The 26,670-nt window shown below is 41.0% G+C and overlaps 1 protein-coding gene across 1 annotated transcript in view; it reads right to left on the bottom strand.

Moving 5' to 3' along the window:
• Window positions 1-4,589: 4,589 nt before the first annotated feature.
• Window positions 4,590-26,670, bottom strand: part of SRBD1 (S1 RNA binding domain 1) — a 232,976-nt gene continuing 210,895 nt past the window's right edge. Inside the window, exons 20-21 of the mRNA XM_049870618.1 lie at window positions 10,224-10,408; window positions 4,590-6,024 (exon numbers count right to left, since the gene is read on the bottom strand). Of these exons, the coding sequence (XP_049726575.1) occupies window positions 5,735-6,024; window positions 10,224-10,408 (475 nt within the window). The 3' untranslated portion in view covers window positions 4,590-5,734. The remainder of the gene's footprint in view (window positions 6,025-10,223; window positions 10,409-26,670) is intronic.

Here is a 26,670-nt window from a genome sequence, read left to right as displayed (position 1 = left end):
AGGATTTCATTTTACTTGGATCCACAATCAATGCCCATGGAAACAGCAGTCAAGAAATCAAACTATGCATTGCATTCGGCAAATCTGCTGCAAAAGACCTCTTTAAATTGTTAAAAAGCAAAGATGTCACCTTGAGGACTAACGTGCGCAAGACCCAAGCCATTGTGTTTTCAACTGTCTCATATGCATGGGAAAGCTGAAGAAGGAATAAGGAAGACTGAAGAAGAATTGATGCATTTGAATTATGGTGTTGGACTGCCAGAAGAACAAACAAGTCTATCTTGGAAGAAGTACAGCCAGAACACCTCCTTAGAAACGAAGACGGCAAGACTCTGTCTCACATACTCTGGACATGTTATGAGGAGGGGCCAGTCCCTGGAGAAGAACATTATGCTTGGTAGAGGGTCCGCGAAAGAGCGGAAGACCCTCAATGAGACGGATTGACACAGTGGCTGCAACAATGGGTTCAAACATAGCAACAATTGTGAGGATGACAAAAGACCGGGCAGTATTTCGTTCTGTTGTACATAGTGGCTCTACGAGTCGGAACTGACCTGTCAGCACCTAACAACAAGAAGTAATGTTTTATAAAATCTTCATATTGACCTTGTACATTGCTTATTATTTCTAGATTTTTATAGCATTTATTGTTTTAATAAATGGGGATCTTTATTCCATCATATTGTCTAACAAGTTTAAGCTGTGGATTTTTTTTTTTGAACATTTTATTGTGGTTTAGGTGAAAGTTAACAGAGCAAATTAGTTTCCCAATCAGCAATTTATACACAGCTTGTTTCGTGACATTGGTTACAAACTCCAGAATGTGTCAGTACTCTCCTCCTCCCTTCCTCCTTGGTTCCCCGTGTTCATTTGCCCAGCTTTCCTGCCCCATCTCCCTTTTGAACTTTGCTTTTGGGCAAATGCTACCCTTTAGGTCTTGTATAGTTGGTTGTTCTGAGGCATACATTCCTCACTGGTATTATTATTCATTCTATAGGCCTATTATATGGCTATAATGTGATCTCCGAGTGATTTCAGTTCCAAGTTTGAAGGGCGTCTAAGGGCCATGGTCTCAAGGGACCCCACTAGTCTCTATCAGACCAATAAGTCTGCTCTTATTTATAAGTTTGAATTTTGTTCTACATTTCTCTCTCACTCTGTCCATGAGCTACTAGTGTGGTCCTGGTCAGAGTGGTCAGTAGTGGTGGCCAGGCACCAACTAGTTCTTCTGGTCTCAGACTAGTGGAGGCCATAGTTCACATGGTCCATTAGTCCTTTGGACTAATTGCTTCCTTGCGTCTGGTTTTCTTTACTATTCTTTGCTCTCGTTGGGAAGAGATCAATTGTTGAATTTTAGATGGCCACTCGCAAGGAAGTGGATTTTTTAACACTTATATCCAAACATTTTACTGAACTCTTTTATTAGATCTTCATTTATTCATTCAATCAATATTTAGTGGGCACCTTCACATGTTAGGCATTATTCTACGTAAAGGGAATACAGTAGGGAACTACATAAACATATATTAGGGAATATATTTGACTGTAAAAAATCCTTCCCACTCACCTCCTACTCAGGGAAGTGGCTTAAATGAATGAGGATTTTTTTTTTTTATATATAAAGTGAAATCCATAGTAGGTACTTCAGGGCTGCTAGGATTCAGGCACCTTGTTTCTGCTCAGCAGTCCCTACTGAGTGCTCGTCACCATTCGTCTTCTAGTACTTCCAGCATTCTATTCACATTCCAAGTCAGAAGAAGGGCAAGGGCAAAGGATAGTAAAAGCATGATAGCTGAACCTGATCTTCTTACCCTTTCTAGCTTTCCTAGAATCCCACCCCATGACTTTTGCTTTACTCATTGGCCACGACTATACCTGCAGGGAAACGTAGCTTTTCACCACTTAACTGCTCCCCTGAAATCAGAATTTTTAGTAAGGAAGAATGCATATGAAAAGGCATCTAGCAGGCCTTGCCACAACAAAATTCCTACCTTTAGGGAGAAGTCCAAAGAACTTATAGCTGAGTCTCTTGGATTTCAAGAACTCAGTCCTTAAATCTTTTTATCTTCGCTCATCCCATTGGTGATACTATTCAGTCTCACGACTATCCTGCTGTCGTTAGTTGCTGTTGAGTTGGCTCTGACTCACGGTGACCCCACGTATAATACAATGAAGCACTGTCTGTTCCTGTGCCATCTTCATGATCACTGGCGTGCTCAAGTCCATTGTTGCAGCCACTGTTTATTTTGAGTGCCTTCTAACTTAGGGGGCTCATCTTACAGCACTATATCTGGCAATATTCTGTTGTGATCCATAGGGTTTTCAGAAGCAGATCACTCGGCCTTTCTTCCTAGTCTAGAAGCAACACTGAGACATGTCCACCACCGCTGACCCTACTGGTATTTGAAATACCAGTGGCCTTTTTTTTTTAGCTTCTAGCATCATAGCAACATGCAAGCCACGACAGTACAACAAAATGACTGGCAGATGGTGGCCAACAGTTATATGCTGATACTATCAAATTTACATTTCCAGCTCAGCCCTCTTCCCTGAATTTCAGGCTCAGTCAACTGTCTACTTGGTATTTCCACTTAGATGTCTAATGGGTGTTTCAAACTTAAATTGTTCAAAACGAACTCCTTCACCAATACTGTCCTTCCATAGCCTTCCTCATCTCAGTAGATAACAATTCCATCCATCAAGTTGTTCAGGCCAAAATCCTTGGAGCCATTCTAAACTCCTGGCTTTGTCTCATATCTTACATCTAATACACCAAGAAATCCTGTTTGGCTCTATCTTCACTTTTAAATGATACCCAGAATCTCACCACTTCTCGCCACTAACATTCTAGTCCAAGACACCATAGTTTTATGCCTGCATTATTGCAATTATTGAAATAGCCTCCTAAAATCATCAGCACAATCCTTCCACTAACCTTGAACTTGCAGTCCTTGACCTCCTCTTCTCTAATGATATTATCTGCTTGTCCTCTACCTCTGCTACTTAGTCCCATGATAGTCCCTATACTTGGTCATTACCAAAAACTGCAAACCCTCCAGAATCTCAAGGCCAGCCAACCATCCCACTCTGACAACTACTCCTATCTTCCCACCCACTGCCTGTATTTTTCCCACGCTAACATTCCTCTGACTCCTTTAGGATCTACAATCCATTAATCCTACCTTTTTTCACCATCCCCTACTCCCTCATTATATTCTCCCTTTTTTTCTTACTGAGTTTAAATTTCACAGTCAATAATTTCTTCTTCCACATGCCCACCACAAAACTGTGGTGAGAATAGTCAGAGTCACCATTGTGTACATACCTATCACTTCTAGCATAATAACCTGATTTATCATCCAAAATGGGCACTTTGAGAATGAAAAGAGGCACTATTAAAAAGTATGCTAAGACAATAAGTATATACCAGGACTGTCTCAGATAAGCTAGCAGGACCACTTACCCTTTTTAGGACCCACATTTTTACACATGGAGAAAACCAGGTACTCCTTCAGTTATGCAAATGAGTCCATTAGGCAAATCAACAACAGAAATCAGAGCAGATATGACACTAGTCCAGAGTTGGGGGGGGCCTTACTTAAATCATTTGACCCTGAATGGTTATGCTAATACTTACTATCTCCACTGAATAAAAATGGTGTTAGCAGAAGTCACCTGCTTTACCTACTTGCTTTTCTTGCCCTTTCTCACCTGATCTGTATTCAATCTTCTTTTTAAAAATAAGAACAGAATTTTATTGTCTGACAGTTCTAGAGGCTAGTAGTCTGGGTTCAGGATGTCAGCATTGCCATATTCTCTCTGAAGGCCCTAGGGGAAGATCCTTTTTCGTCTCTCTGAGCTTCTGGGCATTCCTAGGTGTGCAGCTGCATCTTCACATGACCACCTTTCCTCTATCTTTGTGTTTCTTCTCCTCTTTTGCAAGGACACCACTCAGACTGGATGAGGATTCGTCCTCCCCCAGTATGACTTCCTGTTAACTGATAGTATCCTCCCAAACTCTATTTCCAAACGATGCCGTGGTCACAGGTACCAGGGGTTAGGATGTCGACATATCCTTTTGGAAGATATAGTTCAATCCATTACACATGTTGGTGCTGGCCGTGGAACTGACCCTGGCTCGTGGAGACTATGTACACAGAAGGAAACGCTGCCTGGTCCAGTGCCATTGTCATGATCTTTGGTATGTCTGAGTCCATTTTTGCGGCCATTGTGTCAATCCATCTCATTGAGGGTTTCCCTCATTTTCACTGACTTTCTTCTTTAGCAACCATGATGTCCTTTTCTAGCGACTGGTCTTTTCTGATGGTGTGAGCCATGTAAGTGAGCTGAAGCTTAACTAGCTAGTAAGAAGAAGAGGAAGACTCTGACTTAGTTCTTGGAAACAATGAAAATCAAGTTCATCCTTCATTCCCCTGATCATTTCCAGCTCTAAGCAGGTGTTCTAGCATGTTTGATCAATACACTGGGCCGGCCTTTTCTGGTTAATTTATTTGATACTTTTGCAGACATGCTTTATCTTAATTGAACTATTTTTAGATGCAGCTATTTCTTAAGAGGAATCATTTACAGGATTCAGTTCTTCCTTCCTTTTTTAATATTTATTTTTGGTGGTAGTATACACAACCAAACATACATTCATTCACAATTTCTATATGAACAGTTCAATGACATTGGTTATATACTTCACGCTGTATCACATAAAAAAACATGCTCACTATCTATACCCATATTGTTTCATCAACATTAATTTAGGCTCTCTGCCCCTTAAAGAGTTCTCATCTGGGCTTTAGATTAACTGTTTTCAGTTTAAACTCACACAGATATTTCTTTATGATAGCACAATGCTCGAGGCAAACATTCTGTCTATATTCAATCTTTAGGAAGGCCATTTCTATCCCCATTTGAAGTTCAGTCCTGTTGCTTAAGAATAAATATGTCCTTCTGTGGTAAGCTATGCACAGGAAGCTATTCCTAAAACACGCAGAGGCCTCCCTCTTCCCCAAAGGCACAGTCTTTTCATACGATGTTTGCATGAATATGTGCCACGTCTTCTTTCCTGAAGACTGATCTAGTCCATTCACTGAAGCAGGAGAGCAAAAACAAGTTCACTAGACACAAAATTTTATTGCAAGGATCAATACATATATCCTTCTGAGAAATGTTTTGAACTATCCACTTGATGGTAAAAACAAATCAGGATATGTTTTACTGGTATACTTTTGGTTTCCTTGGTAAGAAAGAATAAAGATTACTACAAAATCATGAAGCAAGTCCAAAAGGTCCGATTAAAAAAAAAATCTATAAAATGGGAGGATTAAACTTTGCTAGCCCTACTGTGTCCAGAAACATTATACAATTCAAATCAAGAAGACAATTCCACACAAATCCAGCAGGCAGCTGGACTCGTAGAAGTGAAGCAATCGGTTATATAAAATGTAAAAAGAGCCAAAGATCAATTACAAAAAAATAAAACTTAGAAAATCATGACTACAGAAAGTCACATAATGGTGTCTATTAAGTGTTTTGTTTAAGGGGAAAAGAAATCACACTATTAGTTTTCTATTTATTCAGGAGGAAATATAAGGGAAGTGTTTGGAAAGTACTTCTGATACTACTTTCTCATCTGCTATGTAGAATTCACAGACATCTGAACCACCCTTGTCAACACATAGAATGAAGAAGTAAAGCCGGTGTTTGGCCTTCAGTGGGATGCTCACAACACCCGAATGAGGTCCAGGGTAATCCTAGATCGGGGGACGTCGATGTGGAGTACTCGGACTTCCACTCTTTCTCCAGGGCCCAGTCCAAGACTCCTTCTCTTCTTTGTTTTAGAAAGTTTTGCTTCTGTTACATTTCGTATAGGAATCAGCCCTGCTCTCCCTACCCCTATATCCACAAAAATTCCAAACAAAGTGGCATTCTGGACTTTGCCTGTAAGAACTGTCCCAACTTGCAGATCTTCCAGGCAGACTATGCTTCTCTTAAAATCAGGTTTATCAAAATCTACAAGGAAAGGAAAAAAGGATTAGTGTGAATAATAAGGCATTGTACCTCCTGGACACAACATAAATTAGTGAATAAGCGTTGACGATCTGTTATGTGCCCAGGCCGATACTGAGCATTGAGGGGGGACGTAAAAGGAGCTGGAGAAACAGGCCTGCCTTGAAAGAAAATGCATCCTAGTTGGAGAAACAGCATTCACTCATCAGAAACAGCTCAAGAAAATGTGCTCAAACACTTCCTTCTCCCTCAACTCTAGAGCACTAACGTGAGCAATAGTACGAGATACACGGCTTGAGAAGAGCAGAGCCTTATTTTTCTGTTTATGAGGAGGTGAGAATATACCTTTGCTCTATGAATAAAAAAAATATATATATACAAGGCCAAATCACTAACACATACTGAGACATAAGACAGGCAGTCTTTTCCAGAGCATGGACTCTCAAATTGTTTAATGGTGACAGTACATCAACTTTTGGTCAAATATGGGTGAAATTCAGATCTTGAGTCACCACCCCCCCTACAAATGTGGAACTCTCTGGGATCAATTTTATTTACTCAATCAAAATTTATGGATTTTTTTGATTATCTATAGCTCAGAATCCCAGATCACCTAGTACCTAATCTTTCTCCTCTTTCAATTCAATTCATCAAACATTTATTAACTTCTATTACCATCTCTAGGCAAGGGACTCTGTTGGGTGCTAGCGATACCAAAAGGAAGGCACTTAGATCTCTCTTCTCAAGTTCCTTACAGCGCTCTCTTCTTGCCTAGCCCAGTGAACATCCCTCTGTTCACTAATAAACCAAGCTGAAAACCCACTGCCCCTGGGTGGATTCTGACTCATAGCGACTCTACAGGACAGAGCAGAACTGCCCCAGAGGTTTTCCAAGGCTGTTAATCTTGTTGGAAGCAGACTGCCATATTTTTTTTCCCCAGGGCAGCTGGTGGGTTGAAGGCTTTCAATCAGTTCAAATCCCTGCTGAGAATTTGTATTTCCATCCCAAATACGCTGAACCAGAACCTACAGTTTAACAAGATCCCCAGGTGATTCCTGTGTAAGAGAAATTTTGAGACTCACTGCTCTACTAGTGGTTCTCAGGACTCCTCCCTAGCCAGTGGCATTAGCATCGCCTGGGAACTTGTCAGAAATACCAATTCTCATTCGGACCCAGAATAAACAGGTTCCAATTCCTGGGTGGCTTCAAACCACCGACCCTTTCTGGTTAGGAGCAGAGCGCTTTAACCACTGTGCCACTAGGGCTCCTCCCTGCTCATTAATACTGTCCCCCAAAGGGTGGACATAAACTATGCCAAGAAATCATTATGGCTCTAGTTAAAATAAAACAAAAGCAACAACAAAGGTTTTACGGGGGAGAAAGTTAGAACTAACAGTTGAAAGAGTTTCTCAGTTATCTGTGGACTCCCTATGCATGCTCTTGGCCCCCTTGCCGAGGATTACTGTTGACTGTAATAACAAAGAACACATTCTACGCTTAGATCTCCTTTTACTAAGGCCTTATTTTCCCCTCCACCCCTCCTCTTCCTCCACAGCTGTTGGCTTTATCCTGATGACTTTTAAAGCTATCCTTTACATTTGTATGAACAACTGGTCACCTCTTTATTCCCCTCCCCCAATCCAACCAGACTAAAAACCAAGGTTTTTTTTTTTTTTCCCCTAAATTCACGTGTTTCTTGTAAAAACAAAACAAAAACCCTCTTTAAAACTAAAATTTCATTTTACTCATAAAAAGAACATGCTAAAATTGGAATTGACTCTGTGGAATTTCACCTGATATTGCATCAGTGAATTCCAAAAGCAAGAAACCTACTGTAATGTAATATTACACTGGACACGGACTGTGTCAAAGCAAAGTGAAATCAAGTCATTGACCAGGGCCAGAGGTAGGATGGCCTTTGAAGCCCTTTAGGCATTATTTTATGCTTGGAAACGCTTTTCTCCCCTCTTTTCTTGCAGAGACCCAGCTGCTGCCGGTCCCCCAAGGGTTCCTGATCAGCTGCTTAGTTTAATTTTGCCTGGAAAATCCGAGTCAGGAACTACTTACCACGTTACTGAAGGCAGCCTGGGCCGCAGAGAAATCGGAAAATCCTCCACGCACCATGTAAACTTTAACACTTTGATAGCCCAGACTGCATATTCAGCCCCCTATCCCCAGACGGCTTCTGATGAGCCCGATTACAAGAATTAACTAGAAACCAAGGAGTGCTCATAAAAATTGAATTGATTTTGTCACTGAGAAAACAGAAGACAAGATGGGTATAAGGAAAGAATGAGGCGCTAAGAAAGGAAACATTTCTGAGAAAACGGAGAAAAGAGATGTAACATAAATACTGTAAATGTGGAAACAAAATACTGATTCCTCGAAAGTATGCCTTGTCTGTCTTCCCTCTTGCGGGTGTGTGTAGTAGTAAAACTAAAATTCTCAGACATCTTGAAAACTGTTACCTACACTAAGGCCAAGGCCGGTTCCAAAGCCTGCTTAAAGAGACTATCTGAAACTTCACCTGTCACCCTGATGACACTGCGGGAACCGGAAAGCTCACCCACAGCCCAGGTGCATTCGTGTTTCTGCTCAACTAAGGGCACCACCAGGTGAGGACCTCTACTCAGCTCCTGGTTATGTAACTGAACCATGTAGTTTCAAAGTTGACCTTTGCTCTGAGCCTGCAGAATAACTGGGATAATGGAGCCATCAACACCAGGAGAGAAAACCAAAGACGGACAGAAAACCCAGGACAGGATGCCTGCAGCTGGAACATACTTACCAGCCTCTCTAGTGCAGCTGCCTGAGGCATGCTGTCGTTGCTGGAGGCTGCCTTCGACTTGGCCCCCCGACTCACGGCAACCCCGTGCACCACGGGACAAAACGCCCCCAGTCCTGTGCCAACCTCACCATCGGCTGCGGATGAGACTGTTGTGATCCATGTTTCCACTGGCTGATTTCCGGAAGTAGATCACCAGGCCTTTCTTCCTAGTCCATCTTAGTCTGGAAGCTCTGCTGAAACCTATTCAGCATCACAGCAGAACGCGATCCACCACCGACAGGTGGAGGCTGCACCTGAGGTGCACTGGCCTGGAATCGAACCCAGGTCTTTCACATGGAAGGCAAGAATTCTACCACTAAACCATCGATGCCTTGATTCTAGGCATAACAGCTCTAAATCCTACCTGTTTGAGAACCACTGCTCTATTTAGTATTCCTGGTAGACAATGCCCACGGAATCCACACAAAAGGACATCAGGCCTCCAGATGGAGATGCAGTTGTCTACTGAAACATCAACTTTGTGTGGAGGACAACCTGGAGGCTTCTACCTCCACATCTCTGGTATAGATTTTATCAGGTATTTTATTTTTCTCCAACTTTTTTTTTTAAATTTCAAACTTACAGAGAAGTTGAAGGACTAGTACAATGGACTTTCTAGGTGAGTTTTTAAATCCCCTTAGACCTTTGCAAAGAAGCATGGCAAACTACCTCCATGCAGCCTAACCCAGAATGAAAAAAGCCAAGCCCTAAACATGGTATCATCAAAACTAGTTAGAAGATGGGAGAGCAGATTCATTTAAATCTCAGAGGTTCTTATTCAAACTTCCTTGGGAAATAGGTCATTTGATATCTTAATTCTTTTTCCCCGGGTCATTGCTCTCAACAACTGTGGCTGTTCAACTTCTTCGCCATCTACCTGTGCTGAAAGCTGAGAGCACGTTTAATCAGAAGGAAAATCAACGGAGAGATATTATCTTATTTGTTCAATGTGTTCACTGACACAAGATCCAGGAACCTGGAAAGCTGTAATTTAGGAAGAAGACTCACTTTTTAGTTTGTGAACTAAGTGCTTTGCCTTGTACTTTAGGCTCTCAGGAGACCAAACAGCTTACAAAAGGATCCCAAAGAATGTGTGCCTCATGCATACAGCGGAGCATGTATGAGGCGCTTCATCTGATGTGAAGGAAAATAAGGATGGGACGAGGAGTATGGAGCCCTGGGTTCGAGCTTTGGCTCTGGATACTAACTAACCGTAATGACTCTGAAGGAAGGTCACTATGCTTTAGTTTTCTCATCTTATAGAATGAGGAGAATAACATCTGTTTTGCCTATGGCACTGGATTGCCCTGAGGATCAAAGGAGATAATGTAACCATGCAAATGCAAGGTGCTATAATTCAAGTTCAATTGTTTACCTGTTCTAAAGTCAAAGCTTTCAGGCTGGCTGAGGCCATCGATGATGACCTGTAAGGTGTGTACTGTCGTTTGCAATCCTTCTGCAGTTTTCTTTATGCCTTCTTTTTCAAGCAGCGAATTTATTTTTTGTTGCATTTCAGGCTTTCCAATCTCACACAATGTCCCTCCAATGAATGATAAGAACCTGCAAAGGGGAAGGGGGAGAAGCCCAACACTTACTAAAAATATTATTTATTCCCAGTCTTCTTACACAGGTCACCCTAAAATTCACAGAGCAATCAGTCAGTCTTTATTGAGTGTCTACTATGTGTTCCATGCTGTAACAGGTAACACAGCTTGGGGAAAAAAGGGTGAGGCTGGATTTAGGTTCTTGTGCAATTTTTCAAGTGAAGTACCCGTTCAGTGTCAGCACTAAAAACATTTTACAGTGTTAATGTTCATTATGGTTCAGTGTCATAGATATTTCCTAAATACGACTATTTATATTTACTTCATGTTTCCTAAACTTTCAATTAGGAAAGCTGTTTTGAAATAAGCTAAATAGGCAAGCAAAAATTGATGATACCAAAATCCAGCAAAATGGGTACCAAGCACTTGACACTGTGCCATATCACTGCGTTCTACTTTTGTGCACCCGTGATGGCTGTGCTACGTCTGCAGCATTTTATTGAGACTAATAACTCTCAAATCCCATAAAAAACCAAACCTCACATATACTAAATTATAGCACGTTAAGCATTCAGTCAATGGAAAAAAATATGCAAGAGGGTATAAATAAAAAGTAACTTCTTTACAATATGAAAACAAAGGAGACATCAATTACGCAACCTTAAGATGAGTATTATCCTTCCACACACCTGACACATTATACAGCTGCGATATCTGGAAACTAAAAATATCTGCCTGTCCCAATTTTCTTCTGCTATGTTTACCATTTCCCTTGTTTGCATGCACAGTTGCCTCTCAATTACTTAGCTTTGGGGTTCAGTATAAGTTGATTAAGAATAAATCAAAGGGTTAAGACACATTTCACTTCAATTGCATCTGAGTATTGGGCTTTGGCTTACTTTCTTGACGTCCCTTGGCTGGGTGTTTTCCTACATCAAGTTCCATTTCCCACGAATAATGGCACTTCAGAAATGTCAACACAGTAATCAGACAGATAATGATACTAATACCCTCAAATCCTTTCCTCTAAGGATGTCTCTGGAGCCCTGGTGATGCAGTGGTTAAAGTGCTCAGCTACTAACCAAAAGGTCAGCAGTTTGAACCCACCAACCGCTCCACAGGAGAAAGATGTGGTGCTTTGCTTTGGTGAAGATTTACAGCCTTGGAAACCCTATGGGGCAGTTCCACTCTGTCCTATAGTATAGAGTTGCTATGAGTTGGAACTGAGTCGATGGCAGTGGGTTTTATAAGAAGGAAACAAGAAAACTGTGGGAGCTTTGTCTATAACCAGGATTGGGGTGGATCCCATTTGGCAAGTTGCTGCATCATCACCAAAAGGATGCTTCCGATGTCAAGCCTCTTTTGCTTGTTATGCTCAACCGGAAAAGGCCTGTCTAGTGATAACTGGCATCTGTCGGAGGAAGGGCTCTCTCCCACACTTCTACAGTCCGGCTTTTGGTCAAAAACACATTCCAAAATCCAGTTAAATCTCTTGAGAATGTATTTTGGCTAATGGCCTAAGGACGACCTAAAGAAAAGGCTATAAGGAGTTGGCGCTTGGTCTCCCTCTTTGCAAGTGAGCTTCACCCGAACTGTGAGATGCGGACGGGAAGTCTGTGTCGGCGGCCTCCCCAGCCCGGCAGAGGCAGTGCTGTCTGTCAGTGCTGACGGATGGGCAGGAGCACACAGGACCCTGGTGACAGGGAGCCGCTGCTGCAGCTTTGACTGACGGGGCAGATGTCACACGGCAGCTTCTGCCCACAGCCAACTTCCTCACACAACTTTCTAAATAAAATGTGACCTGCTCTGCGGGCTTCCCTGATACTCGCCCTCTTGGCTTTACTGGGCTGCAGTTGGCGATTTAGCAGAACTTCTTTCAAATCCCCAAGAGCCTGGCTTAAAACCAGCTGTTAAAATGCCAAGACAGCATATTCATGAGCTGTAGAGCTATAATCTTGAATAGGATTTTATAATTAATGAAAGTAATTAAGTGGCAGAAACTTCTCAAAACACTACAAGTCTTGGCTCAGTAACAACATATCCGCTTAGCAGGCCACTTGGAGTTTTAAGGGGGGGGTGTGTGTGTGCTCGCGTGTGCGCGCGTGTGCGCGCATGCGTGTCAAAGACAGGGAAAGAGAGGAAGTAACTACTATCAAAGTCATTTCCATATAAAGAATTCTGTTTATAGTGGTTGTAGACAGAAGAAGAAAACTGGTCTGTTTAACTGAGGTACATATCTCGTATCATTTTTAATTCTCACACACGTAAGTCCAAGGGCACTGGTAAATGGAAAAAAAAAAAAAGACCAAATTTGCTCCTCGCTAGTGCTTCATATTGATCAACCCTATTTTTAAGTGACTACTAAACAAAGTCAAATGCTTTTTGTATTTTAAAAACTTTCTTAAACTTACAGCAAAGTTGCAGAAAGAGGAAAATGGCAAGCAAAAAGGAAGAACTACAAAATGAATTGGGAATAGTACTCAGATTAGTCTCTCGCTTGTTGGATTTCAAATATATTCAGCTACACATAACAAAAAACAATGGTTTCAACTCAGTAAACATCCTAAATAAACATCCTAAGAAAAACTGATTCTACAGGTTCTAAATTTTCACTTTAGAATTGAGGGTGATAAGTAATACCCAATATAAAGTTATAAAGCTTCAGTACTGATTACGTATTCCAGCTCAGAAGTACTAAATAAAAACACACTGCGCTTTATGAATCTTGGAACTCTGGACGTAAGTGAACACGTCCTAGTGAATCTGTGCCAGGTATCATGCTAGTGCTTAGTAGATGTTCTCACTGAATCCTGACAATCATCGTCACGTTGATGAGAAAAATTGACGTTCAGGGAATTTACGCTGGAGTTGCATGCCAAAGTCCATGTTCTTTCCACTATGCCATTCCACCTCTCCAGGTAACATACGGTGGAATAAATACCAGATATTGACTATAAAAACCCACAGACACACATGCATACACATGTGTGTGTGTTTGTGTATAACTGCAGTTAGGTCAAAGTTAAATGCTATATTTGGTTAGGGCAGAAAATACACAATGCCCTTTTGATAACATTTCATCAACACAATTTAACGCCAGGTTACTTTTAAACATTAGACAGTTACACTGAGTAAATTCCACAATAATTATACTCATGCTTTAAACAGCCAATTCTCTCAAAAGTCAATCAGTTATTAAAGTCATAGTCTCATTTTCTCCACCGTCTCTGGAAGGCTCTTTCAGTTTGTTGCGGACTGCAGTTTGAGCTGCTGTTTTTATTTAATATGTAATTTCATCCAGCTTACTCCAAGTAAGAAAGTAGCATAAATGCAACAAATAAGCACATCATGTTCTTTTAGCACACATCTGCACAAAGTTAAAATACAGACCTCGCAGCAGAAAGAACGAGTATACAGAGAATGCTCCATAACCCCAAATCGCTGATAGTTTCAACAGAGGCTTGTTACAAATGCAGGGTCCCCAAACAGCAAGAAATGTCTTTGTAAGATTCTTCCCAAAGAAGAAGAAATTTTCAAGATTCGTAAGGCTTCGGACATAGCCATTCAGTTTTCTGTAACTATTTCCTGCATGGAGATTTAGGAGCTGAGGAGCCGGTTCATGACATTAAAGCGACACCATACCTGACAGAGCACAGAAGGACCACGGTGATGCAACACTATCACTCAAAAACAACTTAATGTTGTTAACATGTGCTTTGTGGGCAAAGAACACACAACTCCTAACTCCCCACAGAGCCATGCTGTAAGGGCAATGTACTTTTGGCTGTCTATCTGCTCTCAACACTTTTAAGAGACTTTCATACTTGGTTACTTTCATCCATTAGTTTTACTCGGTTCTAAGATAATTATATCAATAAACAAAAAATTAAGTAGGAGGGTACAGTCATTTTAGAAATGAGTAGATAGAGATAAAGGCAGCCATGGTTTATAACACAGATAGGCATTCTAATGACTTAAAAAGAGCTTACACTCCAAGAGGAGATCTGGCCATGTAAGCTATGATTGAAGATCTGCACAGTGGGATACAAATAAAAGTTCAGTAATAATTTGTTACTCTATAAATTCGAACGTGGCAAAGACGGATCTCTATGTGGCCTTTGGTCTCTGGTTTCTGGGAAAAGCCCTTGGAATTTGCCAGCAATCAAGGGGTCTTTGTTTTATAAAATGGCCAGGCAATACTTGTTGTTGTTATTAGGTGCTTTTAAGTCTATTTTCGATGTATATCAACCCCATGTGACAGAGTAGAATTGACCCATAGAGTTTTCTAGGCTGTAATCTTTATGGGATATGGGAGCAGATTGCCAGGTCTTTCTCCCATAGAGCTGCTGGGTGGTTTGAACAGGCATCCCTTTAGTCAGCAGCCAAGTGCTTAACCCCTAACTATTATACTACCAGGGCTCTGTCAGGCAACACTTAAACAAAAAAAACCTGTTGGCATCGAGTCACTTCCAACTCGTAGCGACCCTACAGGACAGATAACTGCCCTGTAGGGTTTCCAAGGAGTGGCTGGAGGATTCAAACTGCCAACCTTTTGGTTAGCAGCTGAGCTCTTAACCACTGTGCCACTAGGGCAACACTTAAACATGTGTAAATGAGTTGGGGCTGCACAGACCCCACCCTGCTGGCAAACATCAGGAATGGGGTGGGCATGGTGCAGTAATGCATATTCAATGAGGCTCCAATGACAAAGGGACCCTGGACCTGGGACCCTTCTTTTTGGGCTTCCTGGATTGGTGAGAACATCTATGCATGGGAGAAGGTGGGGCACATCGCTGGGCACAATGGAAGCCTCGTGCTGCTGGGACTGCTCCAGGCCTTACCTGATGCATCTTTGCTTGTTTCCCTTCTGGTTATAATAAATGCTTAACTAAGTATAGATAGTCTCTGTTGAGTTCTGTGAGTCCTTCTAGTGAATTATCAAACCCACCAGCGGCAGTGAGAGCCAGCAGAGAGGCTGGCGTTGGCCTATCTGGCAGGGGCTGGAAGGACAGAGTCTTAACTTGTGGAGGCCCAACTCTGGGTGGTTACGGTCAAAGAGGAAGTGCCATGTGGGTAGCCGGTGTTAGGATGACGAAGTGGGAAAATGGGGACGTGGGTTATCTCCACATTTTGAAAATTAGCTTTATGGTGGCTACTACTACTCCATGCTCCTTTTCCTATCTGCAGAGGAACTACATTTACACAGGTGAGAATTTAGCAGCACGCAATTTCCGTCAGCTTAAAGGAAGAGTGCCAGCCTTACCACTTCTACTGTTTTGTCAAACCAATCAAAGGGGAAGCAATGGGAATTGTACTTGAATCATTATCAAAGAATCTTTTCACAAACTTCTAAACTTCTTGCTAAACCAAGACACTGAACTAGGCCAGAGTTCTTAAAAATCCTTGCTGGTGCAAAATCCGCAAGTCACGGTAAACTCTAATAGAATGCGTTTATGGAGGGGTCAGCGGGACCGCCTACTGTACAACAGATGCTAGTAGGTATCTAGTGAAAATAACGTTTACATGGCTTCTCTCAGCACGTAATCAACCACAGAAAGTTTCAGCAAATAAGTCTCCACAAGAACTTACAGCCGAGAGGCTTTTAAAAACTTACCCTTCCAGAAAGGGCAGGGGGGTTCTGAAAGTCTGCCTTTGATCTGATGAAATGGCATACACCTATCTGGGTGGGGCAGAAGCATTTTTTAATGTCATCCTTGGTACCATTTGGAGCATCTTTGGAGCTCCTTCTGCATCTATGAGTAGCAGGAAATTACCAAGAGGAACCAAAAAGGAGAAGCTGTCACAGATTAAGGAATGCAATTTGTCTTCCAAAAGACCTGGTTTATAAGCATCAGACTCACCTGCTTCTAATCTCTGAAGAACTTACTAAATGCTTCCTTCTTTCTCAAAGGTCTGTTATACACACACAGAGACTAGGTACTTGTGGCATATCGCATCAATAGTATATAGAGGGGCATATCCTTACAGAGTGTTTTTATTTCAAATTTTATATTCTTTAGCAATCTACCCACGGGCATTGAGTCGATTCTGGTTCATAGCGACCCCATAGGGTTTCCAAGGCAGTGAATCTCTAGGGAAGGAGGCTGCTACATCTTTCTCCCGTGTAGCAGCTGGCAGTTTCAAACTGCTGACCTTTCAGTTAGCAGTCAATCGCTTAGTACACGGAATTAACTCTGCAAAAAATTGCTAAATAAAATACGCCTACACAGAAATACCTTAGAAGTTTGATTTAGAGTGATACTCTTCTTTTTAGAAATATTTGAAGACAATTGCTCATATAGTGATATCAAACAAAATCTCTAAGACCAGTGAAATAATAACCAATGCCACAAAGAGTAAGTAGCATTAATATTTATGTAGCTTTTCTTATTTAGAGCCAACTGCTATGTATGATACAGTGTATAATTATAATTCAATTAAATGATAATTTAAAAATACATATTATATATATATATATACATCCTAATAAGTGTTTGTACATAAAAATGGAAAGGTAATGTATTGAAATGATGTTATTATTGCTCAAAACATTCCTAAAACCCTTTTTCAGAATTCCCTTAGAAATCCATGTACAAGTGGCATGAGAAAATCAGTCTACTTACATTATCTTAAACAGCTGCCACACACACGCGCATGCACACACACACGCGCACACACACCCCCCCCAGGAAAGGAAAACAAACTAAAAAACCACTACACAGTATTACCCAGCTTGATCATCCCCTTCCCTGTGCATCTGGTTGTTTTACACACACACACACACACACACATCCTCAAATGACAAAGATTTACTAAAATCAAGGCTCTTCAAATGAATGTGACAAAATGCTGAAGAAAAGCACATCCAGCTTTATTCAGTAAACCCTTCTCTACTGTGGAGGAAGAGTCTATGAAAGGTGAGAACGAGCCTTCGTCTTGAATGACCTGATGGTTAATTTTAAGTACTGACGGTATAATTGGAATAAACAGTTTTCCACGTGTATCTGCTCTTTTAGAGGCAGGGTTTTACATGCAGATAAACAGATACTTTGAAAGTGCTCAATAAAGACGATTCCATTTGATTCTCTCAAATTTACTGTGGATGTGGGTCTGCAGATAAGAGAACCAAAGCTCAGAGAGACTAATGACCTGCCCAAAGTCATGCAGCTGAGATCTCAGGTGTCAGCGGAGGTAAAAGCGTCAGGGTATCACATCTTCATTGTCCCTCTCACCCCTTTACCCTGGGGAACTTCCAATGCAGACAGAAGATTACGTTCCAGATAAAATTTCGAACCCAGGACCACTGGCTGGGGGCAATTTATTACTATTTTTTAAACCAAATTCAAAAGAAAAAAGTTTGGTTCTTTTTTGAATTACTGAATAAAAGTTGGAAAAAATTAAGTTAGTGGTTTCAAAGGCTGTAGGCTCTACAGCTCAAAAACACTGTTTAGATTTAATATAATTTAATTTACTGGCTATAAAGCCATAATGTGGATTAGTGCCCTGTGAATATTTGTAAGAGGAGGGCAAATAAAAAAAAGGATTCAAAAATACACAGGCTAGTGATAGAAGAGCTGGAATGAAACACCTCTGGCACCAGAAGGGGATTAAGCCCACGTAGCAGAGAAAAGGGACTTTCTTCTTTGGGAAACAGCCTTTTTACTACAAATGTCATCCCGTCAAGGAATCCTCCTTTAGAAGAATTTGAAAATGTTTAACATCTGCTATATGATTAGATCCCTGGCCATCCTCTGAATGGAGAAAGACATTTTTATTCCCTTTAAAGAGTGGGCAATTGAGGCCAAAGTGACTTGTTTATGGTCATACAGAGTCAGAAGGTCGGCTAAGATTAAAATCCATAGCTGGAATGGGGGCAGGAAGTGGGGGGAGATAATGAGAGACTAGATCGATACCCTACTAAGTTTCAGGCTCCAGACTGAGTGACCTAAACCTGAGGAGGAGAAGAACGGGAGAAGGGAGGACAAACACTCTGAAGGTGGAAGAGACTGAAGCAAGCACAACTTTATGGTTAGCCGGTGACTCCCTCTCAGCCCTCCCCTCCCAGGACTAATTGGCTGTTTCAGAAAAGCCGGGTTTTTCTCCAGCCCAAGATCCAGAAGTTCTCAATGTTAACTGCCCCAAATTACATCAGGATTACACGGTAAAACAATTTTCTCCATCAGGGACCAACAGTTGTGACTTTTTCTTCCCTTGTTTTTATAGCTCATTTCGACAGCTCCTCCTTAATTACAACAAAAATAACAACAACAATAATTATAGCAAGAATAACAGTTTATTCTGTGTTAGGTGCTAAATATTCTACACATATTAACTCTTGTAATCCTACGAGATAGTACTACAGTATTATTATCCCCATTTAACAGATGATAAAACTGAGGTAAAAGGAGGTCGAATAACTTTCCCAGGCCAAACAGCTATGACTTGAAACCAGGCAGTTAGACTGACTACTACACAGCATTGCCTCCAGACTGAGCTACAGGAAAGCTGAGTACTGTCTAGGTTACTGAATTTCGTAGTTCCCTCTACCAGCCTTACCAGAAACTTCACGTGCGGTATGTGTTAGAACAGCGTATAAAACATTAGGTATGACAACCAATTCCTAGGAACTCCACAGCCCTATCACCCAATTCTTAAATAGGTGGATTCTTTCCTTTTTCTCTTTTGTGAGAAGCACTTTCGAGAATATGATAAATGTTACTTCTTGGGAATTATAGTAACATGTTTTAACCACCAACAAGAAAAAAAAAAAAAAAAAACAACTTTAGTACTCTATTTAGCATCTTTATATTTTGGGTTTAGCCCTTCTTTTACAATGACAAGGCAGTTTAATATTGTCTAATGGTAGCTCCATTAGAAGACATTAATATGGCATACCTAATTGTTACCCATCCTAAGGCATTGTTTATGAAGAACCAGCAATGAGTAGCCTCAGTTTTCATGTCAAATACTGTCAATTCTTGTGAGGCAAGTTCAGAAAAAATGTAAGGTCTTTCAAATTTGCAAATAATTGTCTTGGGTCTGTTAACCCTATCTTCATTTATTTTGTAGAATTGTGCCTGGATTTCTTTTCAGGCAAGCTTCCCACAAAGAAACATGTTTTTATCATTGCAGGAGAGTGAGCTGGCATGCCAATGCAGAACAAAGCTGTGGTGAATTTTAGACGTGGGGAGGTGTGCTAGACATACGCATAGGCTAAGTGACTTTCTTTCCCCTCAGACAAATTACAAACCATCACAAGTCACAGGCCTTCTGGGTTGCTCGCAGCTGAAACTATAAATAGGAAATCTGTGACTGCCATGGGTCTACTGTTGCTGCTTTAAAAAACAAAGCAAAACAATGTCAACTCCCTGACTTACAGGTGCCTATCAGCTAGAAGACCTCCATCCTTGCTGGGTGGCAAGCTAAGGTTGGAGAGTATGTAACAGAATCCCCAAATGCAAGTCTAAAAGAAGAGTTCAGAGATGCTAAGCCCTTGCACAGGAATGGGAAAGAAACAGAGACTGAGACGTGCCCACTAATGGTCTTTAGTACGGCCACTGCTCACTATCTGGTTTGACTTATGTTAGCTCCATGGAAGGGAGCAAGGCAGGACCTGAAAAAGGCCTTCCCCTTCCCATTTCATTCCCGCAGTTTCTTTTAGCCCAGGAGCACAGGTTAGGATCCATTTTATTTCATCAGTATGTGTTAGAACAGCATATAAAACATTAGATATGACAACCAATTCCTAGGGACTCTATAGTCCTATCATCTAATTCTTAAATAGGTGGATTTTTTCATTTTTCTCTTTTGTGAGAAGCACCTTCAAGAATATGATGAATGTTACTTCCTGGGAATCCATCAGGTGCTCCTTGGAAACCCTATGGGGCAGTTCTACTGTGTCCTGTAGGGTCACTATGAGTTGGAATCAACAGCAGTGGGTTTTGTTTTTAATATTACAGTACAGATACTGATAAAAATCAATCCCTGGCATACATTTACCTAGTCTATTAGAGCAGCGCTGGATGTCGTATTCCTTCCACTTAGGCTTCTACCTACTTATAGAAGCTAGTGTTTTAAATTCTCCCAAATGGCCAGAAAGGAAAATAACAATTAAAAGCCAGCTAATGCGTTATCAAGCTGAGTGCTGAGTGACAGACTTGACATTAAATTTCCTGCCATTTTTCAAGTTCAATCAGGAGCATAACGACTTTTAAGCTTAACTATCTGGAGTGAATCAAATTCTTAATGCAGCAGATTCTTTGGGAGGGAGCCAGGTCTCACTGTGACATGTACACATCAGCACAGTCTGCACCACAAAGTGCTACCTACCTCCTGGCACCTTACTCAGGAGAAAGGGGAAATCTGATACTTGCTTTTGGCTCTATTCAACAATGAAAATAAAAAGAAAAACAGAGGAGGCGTGGGGGTGGGTGGTAACCCCTAGATAGGCTGTTTCTGGACTTCACTCTACTCAGAATATAGCAGCAACTGTGCTCACGCCTTACGGTGTCCAACACAATGAAATCACTCACACATGGTGACACTGCGATCTTCTGGATGATGACAGAAAATGCTAAGTAATCCTCTTTCATGGTCTGTCTCTGCTTTTCTAGTCTGTAACATCTAGGAGAACCTGGGTCCTGGACACAATGTTGTATAAAGACATAGGTAATTCAGTTTGGGAGGTCCTAAAATGCTTTCAATTCACAAAGTACTCAGAAAGAAATACTCAGTATGTAGGACAGGCAATGCCATAAAACCTAAAGGACGATCTAGGTGTTCTACCAACAGATTTGCTTACACAACTGCATTGATCTCAGCCAGTTTCAGCGACTGAAAAACTACTTGAATTGAATTAAAGTGAAAGACTTCACTGTGCTCTAGCCAAGTGATCAGCTCCTGAGTGGTTCCTTTCTGCAGTGTTCTTCTATGTGTTGATCTTTCATTCTTTATTTCTACCATTCATTCTTTCATTAGGCAAATATCACCACATCAGCCTGTGTTAGGTGCTGAGGATAGAGCAGCTAAACCAAATTAATAAAGTCCCTGCCCTACTAGAGCTTACAGTCCACAGTCTATTATAAACTCACTTTAAATTTAATGGCCACTAACCTAGCAAGTCTGGTACCAAATTTTCAGATGCATTACTTACTTCACAGGGACAAGGACAACTGGAGAGGCTCACAGCTTCACTTTAACCATGATATCCTACTGTGCCATACTTCTTTTTGGTCATTCAAGTTTATTATGAGTAAGTGGGGTACTGAAAACCACATCAAAAGAAGCTTCAAAAGTAGTAACTGTGTTATGAATGGCTACCAGAGGCACTGTGAAGGATGAAGTGGACTTTCACTCTACTGGAGAGGAAGTGGAAAGGGAGAAGTTCAAGAACTAAACAATGATCCCTTCTCTGGTGGTCTCTTCCAGTCACATGACTTTAAGGACTACCATAAGCACACGACTCCTAAGTTTATATCTTCAGTCCAAACCATTCTTCCAAACTCCACATTTATCATCTGTCCACTCAGCATCTCAAACTCAACATGCCTAAAAGTAAACTCCAGGTCTTCTCCAAAATCCTGGTCCAACCATGGTCTTCCTAATCTCAGATGATGGCAATTCATCCTTTCAGTTTCTCAGTCCAAAAATCTTGATGTCATCTTTGACCTCTCTCTATCTTTCAATCTGTCAGCAAATCCTACTGGATGCACAAAATATACCCAGAGTGTGACCACTTCTCACCAGACCTGCAATCACACTGATCTGTGTCATCATCTGTCACCTGGATTACTACAGTTAGTCTAGCTGGAGGTGGGGCCAAGACAGCAGCGTAGTCAGACGCTGGAAAAAACAAGTGAATCAATTATATATATGACAAACTAGGAGCCCTGAACATCAAAGGCAAAGTTAGGAAATTGGACTGAGTGGCAGGGGAGGGAGATGGTTCAGAAGCAGCATGGAGTTGCCAGACCTGACTCAGTGGGAACCGGTGCCCCTGAACCCGGATGCCCTAGTGTGATCGCAGCAGGGCTGGTGGTAGCATTTGGAACACGTTTTCCATAGTGAGAGAGAGTGAGCAGCACACAGTCTACTTGCCTCCGGGATCAGCAAAGAACAGTGTTCTCGGTAAAAGATAAGTACTTGCATCTAATTTACTGTGCGGACCAAAAAAGCACCCCTTTCAAAAGAACCCTCTCCCATTTATCTGACCCTCCCCTCCCTCTACCCCAGCCCCTGAGCCAGCTTCAGTGGTGGTCGATTTCCCTGGGCCAGAAATAGGTCCTGCTGCACATCCTGAGCCATTCTCCTGGCCTTGGAGAAGGAACAAATTGATAAATGGGGAAAAAATAATCTGCTGGCTCCCCTAAGCTGGGACCTCAGGGCACAAGTGGAAGTCAGAATTAGTGAGATTGAAGATAAAGCATTTGACACCAACTTATTTGAGGAAAAAATCAGATAAAAGAATTTTAAATTAATGAAGAAACCCTAAGAATTATGTGGGACTCTATCAAGAGGAATAACACACCAGTGACTGCAGTACCAGAATGAGGGGGATAACAGAAAATACAGACAGAAATGTTGAACATTTATTAGCAGAAAACTTCCCTAATATCGTGAAAAACGAGAAGATATCTATCCAACATGCTTATTGAACTCCACATAAGGTAGATCCCAAAAGAAAGTCACCAAGACATATTATAATCAAACTTGCTACAATCAAAGATAAAGACAGAATTTTAAGAGTGGCCCCAGAAAACCCAATGCCTAGGGTTAAAAAAAAAAAAAAAAAAAAGACCTACAAAGGAAAGTCAATAAGAATAGCTCGGACTATACTCAGCAGAAACCATGCAGGCAAGAAGGCAATGAGATGACATATATAAAGCCTTGAAGGAAAAAAACTGCCAGCCAAGAATCATATATCCAGCAAAACTGTCTCTCAAATATAAGGCAAAATTAGGACATTACCAGATAAACAGAAGTTTAGGCAATTTGCAAAAAGCAAACCAAAACTACAAGAAATACTAAAGGGAGTCCTTTGGTTAGAAAATCAATAACATCAGATAACAACCCAAGACTAGAACACAGGACAGAGCAACCAGGTATCAACCTAGATAGGAAAATCACAAAAACAAATCAAGATTAAAAAAAAAAAAAATGCTCCAAACAGGGAAACAGAGATGTCATTATGTAAAAGGTAACAATATTAAATCAATAAAGAGGGACTAAAAAATGTAGCCACAGATCTTTCATAGATCTTTTATATCGAAGTGATATAAAGAAATAAAAGGTTGGTTTTAACTTAGAAAAATAGGGGTAAATGTTGAGGTAACCACAAAGGACATTAACAATCCTACATATCAAAATAAAATACAAGAAAAACATAAAGACTCAGCAAAAACAAAATCAACAACAATGAAAAGGAGGAAAAGACAATATATAAAGAAAAACTACTCAGCACAAAAAATTAAGTGGAAAAAGAAACTGTCAACAACACACAAAAAAAGACATCAAAATGACAGCACTAAACTCATCCCTATCCATAATTATGCTGAATGTAAATGGACAAAAAGCACCAATAAAGAGACAGAGAGTGGCAGAATGGATTGAAGAGACACAATCCATCTATATGCTGCCTACAAGAGACACACATTAAAGACACAAACTAAAACTCAAATTACAGGAAAAAATATATCAAGCAAACAATAATCAAAAAAAGAGTAGGAGTGGCAATATTCGTATCTGACAAAATAGACTTTAAAGTTAAATCCAACACAAAGGATAAGGAAGGACACTATATAGTGATTACAGGGACAAAATACCGCGACGATATAACCATATTAAATATTTATGCACCCAACGACAGGGCTTCGAGATACATAAAACAAACTCTAACAGCACTGAAAAGCGAGATAGTTCCACAATAATAGTAGGAGACTTCAATATACCACTTTCTGTGCAGGACAGAACATCCAGAAAGAAGCTCAATAAAGACACGGAAGATCTAAGTACCACAAACAACAAGCTTGACCTCATAGACTTATACAGAACACTCCACCCAACAGCGGCCAAGTATACTTTCTTTTCTAATGCACATGGAACATTCTCTAGAATAGACCATGTATTAGGTCATTAAAGGAAGCCTTAAGAGAATCCAAAACAATGAAATATTACAATTAGTCTAACTGGTCTCCCTACTTCTATCATTGCCCTTTATAGTTATTCTTAACACAGCAGACAATGGGATCCTTTTAACACATAAATCACATATGCCACTCTTCAGCTCAGAACTCTGTTATCGCTCCCCATTTCACTCAGAATTAAGGCCAAATCACTACAGTAACCTCTCAATAGCCTTTTGACCAAATGCTCTGTTCTCTCCCTTGCTCACTCTGTTCTAGCCACACTGGCCTCCCTGCTATTCCTTGAACATTCTAGGCCTGCTTTCACATTAGGGCATTTACACTATTTGCTGCCTCTTCCTGTACACTCTTCCCCAGATACCTGCACAGCTAACTCCTTTATCTCCTTCCAAGACTTTTCTCAAATGTCATCTTCTCAACGAGGTCTACCCTGACTACCCTACTTAAATTTGCAAGCCCTTACCCATAACCCTGGCAATCCTGATCCCCATTACTCTGCTCTTTTAAGTTTTTCCACAGAACTTACCACCTTATCATATCATACAATTTATTTACTATGCTAGCTGTTTGTTATCTGTGTCCTTAATAGCAGGGACCTTTGAATGTATCCCAAGATTCCAGAACAGTACCTGGAATATAGCAGGCATTCAATGAATATTTGCTGAATACCTTAATGAATGATTCTATCATTTCTAGCCTGGGTTAATGGAAAGGCAGTAGCATCATTAACCATTCATTATGGGACAAGAGAGGAAGATCAAGCCTGTTTGATTATTTTTCTTGTTTTGGTGGGAGGCTAGAGGGTAAGATTGATGAGAGAATGGAGTTATAAAAGGAGAAAGAACAAAAGTTTCAGTTTTAGATATACTGAGTTTGAGTTACTAAGATTATATTGAAAAAAAAAAAATCTTTCACAGAAATGAAAATGAAAAGGTAGACCTTAAGAGAAAGCCTGGACTAGAGATGAGGAGATGTAAGACTGGAATTACCAGTGGAGAGGTTAGAGATAAAAGACAGTGATGTGAGTCAATGCAATCATCCAAAGACGGCAACAGAACAAGAGGAGAAGAAGGAAAAGGTAAAAAAACTTTAACAATAGCTACATTTAGAGGGCCAGAGGAGGATGAGAAGACAGAGAAGACAATATGAAAACACACATCACGGGTCAGTACGCTGCTGGCATCAAATGTGGCAGAATGGGTAAGGGGTTTAAGGAATGAAAGAGGCCACTGGTTTTGACAATCAGGAGGTCATTAGTTAAGAGGAATTTGAGAAGAGCGGTAAGGGTAGAAGCCAAACTCTCAGGGACTCGGAGAAAGCAGGCGGTGAAGATTAGAGGCAGTTCATCCTTCTCAGGAATTCTGCAATAAAAAGGAGTAATGGAATAGAGTTTTAGGGGGGGTAAGATAAAGGCCACCACCGGTCTGTCAGTTTCTCATCCTGTGGTGGCTTGACTGTTGCTGTGATGCTGGAAACTATGCCACCACTATTTCAAATACCAGTAGGGTCACCCATGGTGGACAAGTTTCCCAGAGCATCTAGACTAAGACAGACTAGGAAGAACAGTCTGCCAAACTACTTCCAAACATCAGCCAATAAAAACCTTACGGATCAAAGCAGAATATCGTCCAACTTGCTTGCTTTGGGCACATCATCAGGACAGATCAATCACTAGAGGGGAACATCGCATTTGATGAAGTAGAGGCCGACAAGGGTGAGGGAGACCCTCAGAGAGATGGACTGGCACTGTAGCTGCAATGAACTATTTGAACATGCTGGTGACTGTGGGGATGACGCAAGACTGGGCAACATTTTGTTCTGTTGTACACAAGGTCGCCATGAATTGGAGTTGACTCAACGGTACCTATCTAAGATAAAAGGTGATTGCTGCTTTTAAGTTTCAGGTGACGGAGAATGGGGAGACAATAGCAATAATATGTCTATAGGCTAAAATGAAAGAAACAAGTGGGGAAGACAGTAAAGATACAAACTTTTATAAAGCTAAAAGATTTTATCATTTGGCAGCCCCTTTTCCCCACTTTCAGAAGTGCGGCAACTGTAATGCACAGACACCAAGAGAATGGCCGGGGTCAAGCAGTGAGTTATCAGCAGCAAGCTGGAAGATGTCAGGGTGGGG

Source organism: Elephas maximus, chromosome 26 (genome assembly GCF_024166365.1).
Source record: "Elephas maximus indicus isolate mEleMax1 chromosome 26, mEleMax1 primary haplotype, whole genome shotgun sequence".
Taxonomy (NCBI): domain Eukaryota; kingdom Metazoa; phylum Chordata; class Mammalia; order Proboscidea; family Elephantidae; genus Elephas; species Elephas maximus.
Note: the sequence above shows the minus strand (reverse complement) of the source record. Positions and strands in the feature narration are given on the sequence as shown.